The sequence below is a fragment of the Syngnathus typhle genome, linkage group LG8 (genome assembly GCF_033458585.1).
Source record: "Syngnathus typhle isolate RoL2023-S1 ecotype Sweden linkage group LG8, RoL_Styp_1.0, whole genome shotgun sequence".
NCBI classification, from domain to species: Eukaryota; Metazoa; Chordata; class Actinopteri; order Syngnathiformes; family Syngnathidae; genus Syngnathus; species Syngnathus typhle.
The window spans coordinates 8920780-8933376 of NC_083745.1; the positions used below are offsets into that span (position 1 = coordinate 8920780).

The 12597-nt window shown below is 42.0% G+C and overlaps 1 protein-coding gene across 4 annotated transcripts; it reads right to left on the reverse strand.

The window, feature by feature from the left end:
- Window positions 1-257: 257 nt before the first annotated feature.
- rrbp1a (ribosome binding protein 1a) lies at window positions 258-12597 on the reverse strand. Of its 4 annotated transcripts, none has more exons than XM_061285334.1 (27): window positions 12347-12597; window positions 8568-10341; window positions 7666-7820; window positions 7476-7598; window positions 6997-7149; window positions 6737-6855; window positions 6488-6641; window positions 5760-5898; window positions 5412-5593; window positions 5286-5320; window positions 4997-5072; window positions 4443-4480; window positions 4282-4360; window positions 4168-4202; window positions 4021-4087; window positions 3860-3949; window positions 3681-3770; window positions 3508-3597; window positions 3282-3374; window positions 3130-3180; window positions 2968-3048; window positions 2816-2899; window positions 2309-2386; window positions 1727-1798; window positions 1444-1542; window positions 855-998; window positions 258-763 (listed from the first exon to the last, which is right to left on the reverse strand). In XM_061285334.1, the coding sequence occupies exons 2-27, from the start codon at window positions 10321-10323 to the stop codon at window positions 725-727; spliced, it is 4122 nt and encodes a 1373-aa protein (XP_061141318.1). In that variant the 5' UTR covers window positions 10324-10341; window positions 12347-12597; the 3' UTR covers window positions 258-724. The 4 variants fall into 4 exon arrangements, with proteins under 4 accessions (XP_061141318.1, XP_061141317.1, XP_061141316.1 ...); XM_061285333.1 differs by having other exon boundaries at window positions 3508-3594; window positions 5286-5323; window positions 12347-12596; XM_061285332.1 differs by having other exon boundaries at window positions 5286-5323; window positions 12347-12596.

The window sequence follows — 12597 nt, forward strand, 5'->3', positions numbered from 1 at the left end:
ACAAACTTTGTTTTTTTCTCTACATGGGGATAAATGGGGCTTGATTAATACATAGGAGGACTGAGTAAATCGTTTCTAAATACTTTAATATGCATTGATACCCACTTCCTGCATTTCACAGTTTTGTCAATACAATTCATACATTATTTGTTGAATAATAAGTAATTTTTGAGTGTGCAAACCTTGTTCCCACCTTAGTTGATTTGAAAATATTTACAATAGTCGTGTTGGTGCAGCAGTCAGAACAATAATCCAAATTATTATAGTTAGACTGTAGTTTATTCATTAATACAAATTCAACACAAGTTGGTGGCCTGCTTTGGAGCGAATCAGGCACAAAGCACTTGTACTGTCATTGAAGTGTTTCCATCAGTCAAGCACATTAGAAAAAAAACATACAAAGTAATTGCACAGGTTAATGTACGTTTAACGTACACCCGGTTTCCCTTTTAACACTGAACCATGGGGAAATATTTGGATTAAAAGGCAGAGGGATACACATCTGACATAGTCAGAATTGTTGATGGAATGTGAGTTTTAAGTCAAGATTGCAGCATGTTTTCCTCCTATACTTTGAAATGCTTATATCAAACATTTGATTACTGGCATCTCATTAAAAAAAAAAAAAAAAACACTACAGTACAAAAAAGAAATAATTTTGGAATGCATAACTACGGTAATCATAAGGCATATTTGGCTTGATGTCCACACAGTGAGCTTCATCTCAGACGGATGTTCCCTCCTTTAATTCCACATACTCTCCCTTGACAAGAGAACGCAAAAAAAGTGAGTCAAACCAAGAAGAGTGTCATTGCATGTACTGTAAAAATGTGTGAAGCTTTGCGATGGTTCACCTTGGTATCTAGGTGCTCCTGTAGTGTAACAACCGTCTCTCGTTCTTTACTCAGCTGCTCCTGTGTTGCTTTGAGAAGATGCTGGAGCTTGGTGGCTGCCTGCCCTAGGTCTTTGGACAACTTCTTCTCCTTCTCCAGACGCTCCTGAACCAACACCAAAGGAAAACTTACTGCAAAAGTAAAATTTCAAATGCCCTAAAGGTCAAACTATTTGGAATCCATAAAAAATCTAGACATATGTGCCTTTATATAATAAACTTCATAGTTGCAACCGCTTAAGAGACTGCAGCAGTGTTTAGATTTTTCTTTAGTTTTTTTTTTTGCAACACCAAAGAACGCCGTCAAGGATGACATCTCGCAAGTGGTCATCATATCAGATTACATTTTATACAGGCATATTGTAGGCCACTCTGAAATGTTTCAGATTGTCTGAAAAGATAATGTTGGGTTAACACTGCACCTGTGTACCTTTCAATCGGTAACTGGCAGATAATTCAAAAGCAGAAAAAGTACGAACCTTGGATTTCAAAGTGAACTTTGTGAAATAAGTAAGATGGCGACATTGTTGGAAACTGGAACGTGACCATACCTTGAGCTGAGCAACATCTTCAGAGTCACCTTGCTGTGACTCTGCTGAATCTCTCAGAAGATCCAGTTGAGCTTGAAGCTCTGTGATGGTTTCCTGGGCCTACAAGGAGTGTCAGTACACAAGACGTCATCAAAATAAACTATCTGCAAAAAGTAACAGTCATTTTTTTATCTTATTTAATAATAAAAAAAAAATAATTCCCCAAAACGGTCTTTTCGCCCCCTCAAATAGCAGGAGCGCTGCAGCATTTTATTGTGAGACATAAACTGACACTGGTTTCTACCTGCTGAAACTCTTCAGACAACTTCTTTCTCGCAGCCGTCTCCTCACTTGTCTGATTGAACTCTGACAATACCTGGTGACACACAAACACTGTTAATATAGGTGTGTGCGTTTCAGCAACCACTCTTGTGTCAAACTAGCGCCACACATCCGCATACAGAAGCTACTCCACCTGCAAGTTGTCTTTCGGCATAAGGCTCTAGTCAACAATGCTACCCAGTCATTCTCAGGTCCAAGTGCAGAGTAAGCTTGCATGCCATATAAGAGGCGAGTGGTTAGTTGTGAGAGCACATTAAAATACACTAACACATGTTAGCATAAACACTAGTAATGTCAGAGCAGGACTGGACAGACCGCAAACAATACTTGTTTTATTGTGATCCGGGTGTGTATCCGCTTTGTGTGTGTGTGTGTGTGTATATTTCTTTTTTTTTTTTTTTATATATTATATCTTTTTTTTTTTTATTATTATTATTATTATTAGCCTGGATCAAAAGTATTGTTGGCGGGAGTTATTGTCCTGTATGCTCTGGCAAGAAGTGCCTGGTGCCCCAAGGGTGCCTTGTGCCGGCTGCACCCTGACCTGACTCGGATGAGCCACTGTGGGGCCGTTCTGTTCGGGCTGGCCGCTCAACGCGACTTGGCTCAGCTGCTCTTTGACCTGAAATGGGAAGTTGTGGCTAATCACACACAAAAAAACTAAGCTCACACAGAATAACAACTGTGACACTGCTTGTCTTTTACATCAGTGACCCTTCCGCAATTGCTTGTTTACAGGAGGCATTTTAAATCTTCACACTGGGCTTGAGAGTTTCTTTAAATTTTATCTGATACCAGCACCCTGGTAGATTCCTGTGCAGGTGCTTTACAGTGAGAAATTCTTTGGTCTGTTGTTACGTCACAAAATCGTTGCAGGAAAGGCGCTAAAAATAGTGTAAAAGCTAAATGAAGCAGGGGAAAATGTGTGGTGTAAAATGTATTATATTTTGCTTTTATCCAAACCAGGGAAGTAAATTATTTCAAATGTGAACACATCATGAATGAGCAAATAGGATTCCAGCAGTGAAAGTGGGGTTGACCCCCATCAAACCTTAGCAAGTTCCTCCTTGTGTGCCTGGACCTCCTTGTGGGCCAAGTCCAGCTGCTTCTGACTGCCAGACAGCTGCAATCTTAGCTGAACACAGAATACATTGCGTGGATAAAATGTATAAAGAAGCTTTTTTTTTTTTTTTTTGCAACTACCTGTTCCATCTCCTCAGCGATGCAATGATTATCTGACTGCTTCTCCAGCTGTGCTTCCAGAAGCATCATCTGCTCTTTCAGCTGCAAAACATAAAACAGTTTCAACATTATTTTGATTCTCAAAATGGAGGTCTGTGGTGGAAGGGTGGGTGACTAACAAACCTGCTTTATACTTTGTTTCTCTGACTCCAATGTTTGTACTTCTTCTAAAGCCTGGTGACAAAAGAAATACTGTATGTCAGAGAAAAAGCACGGAGGGATTTAAGTGTCGCAGCTGCCTGAACGAAGATTTAAGACAGGTAGATATCACTTACCGCTTTCAATTGCTCCTCGGAGCTCGACAATTTAGACCTCCACACCGACTCCTCCTCCTCCACACTCTTCTGCAGATGTTTCAGCATTCCTTCCTGCAGAAAAAAAATGAGACAACAGTAAACCCGAACGCACCATTTAAAGACACACTCAGCCGACATGCTCATTCCACATTTCAGGCATTTTCAAGTGTTTGTGTACTTCTATAGAAAACAATCATTCATTTACCGTTTCAGCTAAAACTGTCCTGTACTGTTCACACTCTGCCTGCAGGGTCGTGTTGTTCTCCTCAGCCTCCTTCAGCTTTTCAAACAACTCCTAAAAGAAATTCACTTGTGACGTATGGACTCATGTTTAATCAGTATGTGAAACTTAAAAAAATAAATAAAAATGTTGCTTACAGGGGGTGATTCCTGACTTGACTTGGATTGTTGGTTGTGCTGTTTAAGAACGTCCTGAGCTTTGATCGTAAAACCCTGCAACCAATTTGGCTGAAGTGCACAGAAAAAGCAGGCACCAGATGGCTTTTAAAGGAACGTTGCGATCAGAATTAAAAACATATTAGGGACAGTTTCCAAACCTGTTGTGTTTCTAAAGATACAAGTGGGAAGAGTTTTTGGAGAGATTCTTTGGTTTCACTTTCAAAAGCTTTTAGCTGGATCATTGCAGTCTGAAAATGGACAAGACCATCAGCAGAGTGATAGGAATACAACGTGTTCTCAAAATTCAAAACATACTCACTTCATCTTGCTTTGACTCCTTCAGCTGCTCTTGTAGTGATGCGACAAGGGCCTCCTTCTCTGTCAAACTAAACACAACCATAAAAGATAAACTTAATTCTCTCACGCCCAAAAAATAGAACGCACTTTTGTCCGAAGCTGCTTTTACCTGCTCTTTATCTGTTCTGCAGAGACATCTGATTGCTGTAAGGCAGAAGGCGTGACATAAACAACAACAAAAAATCCTGTTATTCTGCAAGGAATGGAAGTGAGGCATACTCACTGTAGTGTCCTTCACTTGTACCATCTCTTTAAGGTTTTTAAGTTCATCTTGAAGCGAGGCGATGAGGCCGGCATCCTCACTAAAGAGACGAGGATTAAGTCAAAACAATAAGAGCGTAAATGTGACCAAAATAAACAGTGCCAAGTCAACCAGCTACATACCTCTTGAGTCTCTGTTCTAGCTCAGAAATTGTGTTCTCCTGTAAGAATTGCAGGTCGTAAATTGCCAGGCCATTCACAATGAGCAGATTTTATTTAACACAGTAGATGTGTTAAGTGAATGTAAAAACACAAAGCACTGCATGATTATGTCTATTAGCTATGCTTCCAGAATCCGAGACTGCACTCGGCTTCCCTTTCTCCTTCCTATATCCTTCTTACCTATTTATCCCAACTTGTTTGTCACTTGTAGTATTACTGACCTGCATTTCTTTTTCTTTCTCTCATTCTTCCCTGCGGCTGTCGTGCCCTACTTCTGGAAATGCAACTGGCAGCGGCGCCGCCATTGCCCCTTCATATTTATCTACTGGCTGGGGAAGGAGGTGCTGGAGTATCGAGGCTGACTGTTGGCTCACAGAGCATGGGTTCTGTTTGAGGTCTCTTCCTTAGAGGGTAGTTTTTCCTTGCCTCCATTCGCCAAGCTTTAAGACACCTAACTTTGATTGTGAACTTATGCTAGAAAACCAAAATGGATTTGACTTGTTTTTAAAACTCACCGCTGCTGCCTTCTTTATCTGAAATTGCTTCAGTTCCTCTTGAAGAGTGTTCAACTGGTTATCCCTCTCCTGCAAGCTACACAAAGCACATACAGTTTGATTCAGGCATATTTGGACAGTGTTTCAAAGTAGTAAAAATTATGTAGGATTGAATTAGTGTTATTGTGTGGAACTACAAAAACAACAAAACTGGCATTCCTCAAATGAGTTCTGGAGCTCCCTAAATATATCTATAAAAAAAAATAAACATTTACCTGAGCTCACTAAATACTAAAAAATAAACATTTACCTGAGCTTTAATTGCTGCAGTTCTGCAGCATTCATCTGCTGCGTAAAAAAATAAATAAAAATACACTGTTAAACAGGATAGGCGGTCAATGATCGGAAAAGCCAAGCTGACAAAACAAAAAGTCACCTGCTCAGAAGCCTGTTGCTTTTCACTCTTACTGGCCTCAAGCAAAGAGTTGATGGACGCCAACTGTTGCACAAGCTGTTGTTTCTCAACCTGTGTTCCCTCGAGCTGAGCAGTGAGAGCGTCCACCTGAGCGGCGCGTTCCTTGACCTGAGCTTCAAGATTTCCCATTTGCACCTGAAACTCTACAAAGAGGATCAGCATTGTCAGTACAGACTATTCAAAACAGCAATTATAATCTTTGATACACATATAACTAAAATAATAATATAATAATAATTACAACAATAATATAATTACAACAATAATATAATAATAGCAATAATAATAATAATAATAATAAATCCTGACCTGAGAGTGCACTGGTGTCCTGCTGGGCCTTCTTCAAAGAGTCCTGCAGGGTGTTTTTTGCAGTTTGGGTAGTTCTCAGCTCCTCACATACCTCCTCCAGTTTCCTTTGCAACCCTCGCTGGCTCTCTGCATGGTTGGCCTGACAGTGTCAAAAATAATTTGCACAGGTCAAACTGCAGGAAGAACAAAGTATGTGATCCTTTCCGAAGTCAAAGTCCAACCACAAAAATACTTAACATTTAAAAGAAATGGTTTAGAAAGATGGTTTGTGATTATATCCACATATTTATATTGTTTTTTATTAGTAAATCAATTAATGTGTGCAGTTAAGTCAGGTTTAGACCTTAAACTGGAGCAGGTTGAGTTAATGATTAAAGAAACTAGACAGCTGACTTCCAAGAAACTCTGAGTCAATTGCTACCCATAAACAGAAAAGAAACAGCATGCCAGAAGTGACAAATTAGATGACCAGAGTACTCAAGATACAAAACGTATATGTACCAAAGTCATTGGTTGCTGCATTTTATTTATTTATTTATTTTTAATCAAAGTTGGAGGAGAGAGACACTTAAAACATACAAACTCTAGCATTTTTGTGTGCCTACATACCAACTTAGTTTGTGATGTCACAAAATTAACTTCTCAATTAGGCAAGACCTAAGTTTGTTGAAAATCAATGAACTTTATCTTACTAGATGTTGAAAAATAAATTAAATGGCCAATCTAACCTGCAGCAAAGACAGTTGCTTCTCTGTGGCAGAGACCTTGGCCTCCAACCCTCTCCTCACATGTTCGTCAGTATGCAGAATTTCAGTCTTCTCTCCAAGTTCCTTGGTTAGCTTTGCACATTCCTGACGCAGTTTGGCTAGCTCCGCATTTTGTCTGAGGACAGGATAAAGTCAGAGAAGAGCATTTTTGGACAACACGCATGCTTTTAAAAAGCAGACGTGTTGACAATGTGCTGAATGTAAACTTACTTGCTCTCAGCCTGACTGGTAGCTTGGTTGAGAGCATCACGGAGGATAGAGTTCTCCTGCTGGAGACGGGCCAGCTGGGCATTGGGACCTTTTTCTATCTGATCTTGCAGGCTGACAATCTAACAAGAGTTTCACATTTTTGTTTTAAATGAGTCACATTAGAAACGGTATTGTGTGCAACTGGCTGATAAAGCAAAACTGCTTAGCAGAAAAACTTGGTGTGAATCACAGGCTAAAACCAATCCTGACTATTAAAATACCTTGGCAGTGAGCTTCTGGGATTGTGCTACATGGTCCTGGTAGCTGGCCTGCATGCGCGCTTGCAAAGCAATCATTTCCTGCTCCCTCTTGCTTAGCTGAGAGCTCAGCCTGGTCTCAACACTAGCCACCTTGGATTTCTCAGCAGCCAGCTCCTAATCAGAGATGAGCATAGGGTCATTCAGTATTCTTCCAATTTTACGATAATTGCCATCTGGGTTAATATTTTCTGATGACTGAATTGAAGCTAATAATGTTCAAATATCATGTCGATTAATTATATTATTACATTATATATATTCAATGACAGCACAGCCTCAACAATTAAGAATTTGCATGGAAAATTCATTAGCGGAATTCAAGTCATTCAAAAGTACATTTGAAGGCCATCCTAACATATTGCTAAATTTATGATTTGCATTTCGGCAGCTGGATTCAGGGACTACAGCTGGATTTTGGTTTGACAATGAGATGTTCTAACCTTAGTCAGCTCTCTCAGACGGTTCTTAGCTGCAGAGGAGTCTTCTTGCTGAGCCCCCAGCTGTTTCGCCTTCTCCTCCAATTGTTTCTTTAGCATGGCCACTGGGTCTCCTTTCTGAGTGGCCTGTAAATGCACAGCAAGCACATTAACACTCGCATCTCTAGCGAGTACACAAGGTCTTATTCCATACTATGTGCCAGGTGTCCTGGATGATGCCGCCTTTCTCGGACAACATCTCAATGAGGCTGTGAGCTTCTCTCTCACTGAAGACCATGCTGCTGATGGTGGACACCAAAGTCTTGTAGGGTAGATACAGTGGAGTGTCAGCGGAATCCCCAACTTCCACTGTAGAGGGGAAACAGTACAGTTCAAACAAGTAATAAAGTGGCAGAAATTATTAACTGTTCCCAGATGGCTGTTGAAAGGAGGCTCAAGGTGAAATGAGTGCATTGTGGCACCAGGGCAAAGAGAAGCCCAAGGAACCTGAGAATCACACCCGCCTCCCAACCTATTGTTCAGGGCACTGATAGTCTTTGTTGAGGCAAATCAGGACAGTCATGTTTAAACAAACTTGTCATGCTCTCTGCTCTCCCAAGTGCCACTGCTGGCGCTACTTTCCACAGCAAGAGCTGTAGGCTGCACTGACACAGCATTGCATTTGAAGAAAGCGAGTCTATGGCTCAGTTACAAGAAGAAAGCAGACTCACAATGACCAGGGTTTTTATGCTACTTTTTTTTGTATTTTCCAATCAAATGTATTGATTTTTTCCAAACCCAGATGTTATGAAATTGTAAATCTTCAAAAACTCATTCGAGACTTTTAGTTGACTGATATACACTATATTTGGTGACCTTTTGGGGGTTTCTTACCTCATACTCAACACAACTAAACTAAATTGACAAAAATATAAACAAACAAACTTGCTCTAAAATCTAACACAATATGATTTAAAAAATGTTAGGTTATGGCAGGTAGACAACAAACCGCATAAATGTTGAACTAATTTTGAATTTTTAACTATAGTCAACTATACAATATAACAATAGTTTAAACAGGATGGGAAACAGAACAAGTGGTCTTCCTCGACTTACCACTCTCAGATTTTTTCTTGGAGGCCTTCTTCTTGGGCTCCTGTGGTTTTGGTCCACTAGACCCAACTGGAGGTACAGCCATGACGGGAACAGCTTTAATGACAGATTCAAGAAGTGGGGCAGACTTGGCGGGTACCGCTGAAGACTTGGTTGGAGCAGCAGCAGACTTGGATACAGCCGTGGTAGACTTTCCTGATTTGGTTGAGGCGGCTGACTTGTCTTTGGCCGGGGCGGACTTGTCTGTGGAAGCGGTGGACTTCTCTGTGGACGCGGTGGAATTGTCTTTGGCCTCGGCAGACTTGTCTTTTGCCCCAGCGGACTTGTCTTTTGCCCCAGCGGACTTGTCTTTTGCCCCAGCGGACTTGTCTTTAACCGGGGCGGACTTGTCCGTGGACGGAGTGGACTTGTCTTTGGCCGGGGCGGACTTTTCCTTGGCCGGGGCGGACTTTTCCTTGGCCGGGGCGGACTTTTCCTTGGCCGGGGCGGACTTTTCCTTGGCCGACTTGTCCTTGGCTGGGGCGGACTTGTCCTCGGTAGACTTGTCCTTGGCTGGGTCGGACCTCTCTTTGGCCGGAGCAGATTTGTCTTTGGCGGGAACGGATTTGTCTTTAGCCGGAGCGGATTTGTCTTTGGCCGGAGCGGATTTGTCTTTGGCCGGAGCGGATTTGTCTTTGGCCGGGGCGAACTTGTCTTTGGCCGGGGCGGACTTGTCTTTGGCCGGGGCGGACTTGTCTTTGGCCGGGGCGGACTTATCTTTGGCCGGGGCGGGCTTGTCGTTGGCCGGGGCGGGCTTGTCGTTGACCGGGGCGGACTTGTCTTTGGCCGGGGCGGACTTATCTTTGGCCGGGGCGGACTTATCCTTGGCCGGGGCGGACTTATCCTTGGCCGGGGCGGACTTATCTTTGGCCGGGGCGGACTTATCTTTGGCCGGGGCGGACTTATCTTTGGCCGGGGCAGACTTATCTTTGGCCGGGGCGGACTTATCTTTGGCCGGGGCGGATTTATCTTTGGCCGGGGCGGACTTGGGTGAAGCTGGTGTAGACTTGCCTGAGGCGGGGGCAACGTTACCAGATTTGGTAGAAGGCGAACCCGATTTAGCCGAGGGCGGAGGAGACTTAGAAGTAGATTTGGTTGACGGTGAAGCAGGGGAAGCCTTGGAAGGTGCAGAAGTTGAGGGAACTACTTTGGTTGGAGCAGAGGCAGCTACAGTTTTGGCCTTGGCAGGTTCCGTGGCCTGGACTGAAGGAACTGATGAGGATTTGCCCGGTTGAGGCTGTGTGGAGGTTTCCTCAATCTTGGCTGACTTCTTCTTCTTTTTGTCTTTAGGCGAAGGTACGGGTGAGGAGTCGGGCACAGGTGAGGATTCAGCAGGAGTTGGGCATTGTTTGACAGCTTTTGGCTTAGGCGGTAATGATTTAGAGGCAGGAGCAGTAGCCACAATTGATGAAGCAACAGGCTCGGGGACTTGACCAGCTTGACCTTTCTCAATGGTTTTTTTAGCTTCTGGGATCATTCCATTGGGCTTTTCTTCCTTTTTCTTTCCACGGTTCTTTTTGTCAGCTGTTTTGTCCTTTTTCTTTTTCTCTGTGCTACCTGACGGTGTCTTACCTAACTCCCTACGTTGTTTCGCCAGAGCCTCTTCATAAGAGGTCTCCTTCATTGAGAAGGTAGACACAAGAGCGATCCCAACTGCAGAGATCACCATGAATCCACCAAAAACCAATATACCAAGGGTCTGGGGGTCATAGATATCCATTGTTCAATGTTAGTTCACCTAAAAAGAGAGAAACACATCTTTTAACATGGATTTGTGCAAACAAAATGAATGAAGGGGGACCCTGGGGTCCAAACATAAGAGATTGCAAGCGTATGCATAATACCACCAAGTGGCACAAGAAAGCGCTTCTGTACTTACTGTTTTTTTACATTTATGGCCAATAGTTTCTTTGCGTACAAATTCAAGCTATGTTGTGGTGCTAAGGACCCCCAGTCAAGTGGCTCTAAACTGACAAAAAAAACTTCTGTCAAAAGACAAAATGAAGACTCTGAATTAACTGTCTATCTTTACATGCCCTGTGATTGTCTGGAGACCAGTACAAGATGTACATCGCCGAACGCAACAAAGCCAGCTGGGCTTTAGATCACCTGCAACCCGAAGGAGTACAGCCATTACAGAATATGGATGGATTGGTGGATGTTACATTTTAGTATTACATGGGGATCAAGCATGGTGACATGTTACTTAAAATAAGCAATGCAGTTTTATAACCATGACAGTTTAAACAGGGATTTTTTTTTTATTTCCACTACTTCCTGAATCAGAACTGTATGGGGCTTGCCTTTTTGTTCCACTGTATCTTTATTTTCTCTTGAATCCCCCGAAATTTAAAATAAGCTATTGTTTAAAACAATGCAGAAAAAACTCAAATAAATCGATATATTTGTTGTGAACATGCGGAATGACTGGAGTTTATAAAAAGTTTCCTGTGCCTAATCATTGCGAAGTTTTTCAAGATAGTCTTTTATACCCGTAACTGCCTCAAGATGTCACTGTTGTGCACTTTCAAAAACTCTAGCCTCAGGCTAAAAATCATGAAGCAGGTAAATCTAACTCCCCAAATAAGTGTGCAAAGAAATTTATTTGAATTCAGTCTTTTTCATGATCTTTAATTTTTGCAACACTGGAATGAAATGTGCTTACTTGTGATACTTGTTATAGTTACATATTTGTGACATTAAACTTTTAATCTTAAATGCATGACACATATGGACTTTTTTTTAACACGAGTGCGTTTCGTATTTTTACTATTTTCAGAAAAACTAGACTAAACTGAAAGCTCACAGAGAAAAGAGACTTTTCGTATCAGGGTCTAAAAATTGGCAGAGATAGAATGTCACGTCACACATCAGGACATCTGCGCTCGCACTCTTCTGATGACTGTCCCCCATTTCTTGCAGATTTGCACTCCTTTGAATAAAGACCCCAATGGTATAATCTCAAAGAAATTCTACTGTATACAGATTAAAAACATTTACAGTTTTATTTAACTATTATACAGCAAAAAATAGACCCCCCCCCCCCCACACACACACAAACTCTCACATAAATAAGTATTTTGATAGATGATGTGCTGTATGAAGTGAAAAATATGCTCAATGGAAAATAAAGTTAAACACGCAGGTAAAACTCTACGGGTGTCGAGTAAAGTCAAGACGTGTACATTGCACAGCAGCAGAGTTTCATAAGGGCGCGCGTACGTGCGAAAGCACGCACTCAAACACTCACACCTATGAAATCATTACCTTTATTGCTTTTTAAAGCACAATTCCATCTATTTATAACTCTGAACAAACTTCCGTGTATTCAGTTGATGTGGGCGATTTTATTACTGGTGTACTGCCCCGGCTAATACTACAATACAAAGAGGCATTAAAAAACTATCTGTCAAACAGGCGTACTAGCAAATGTAAGGCATAATTGTGAAATTACTCGTGCATATAATTATGCATTAAATCGCTCATTTTCACGGTAGCACCTAAGCTAACAGTCGGAATCAATGAACTTGGCTAGCGATGTGAACTTTTTAGAATGACGTGTCAAGAGAACTGCAGCCAAAACGCTAGAATATGTCCAGACGAAACGCAAATGACGCAAAATTAACTAACAGTGAAGTTTATGTGCAGGAGTAGGCAGATTTGGTTTTAGCAGGCGGTAGCTTGCCAAGCTAGTGCTCTCCTGTCTTTATGAATCTGAAAATGCCTATTCCCACTCTACTTACCTCGCTATTGATGAGATTGTGTCTGCTTGGGTCAGAGAAAAAAATGAGGCACTGCCGAGAGCTTTCAGTTGTAGACGTAACAATTGCGATCGGCCGTTCCTCTGTATTTGCAGCTGTTTAGCTTAGTTGCGTTTTCTCAGAAATCTTCTCCCTTACTACGCCGGGCAATCGCTGGACTACTGTGTGAAGTCGTGGCACTTCTATCTGGCTAGACGTGCTGGCCCCGTGCCCCAGAAAGCTAGCGTTAATCC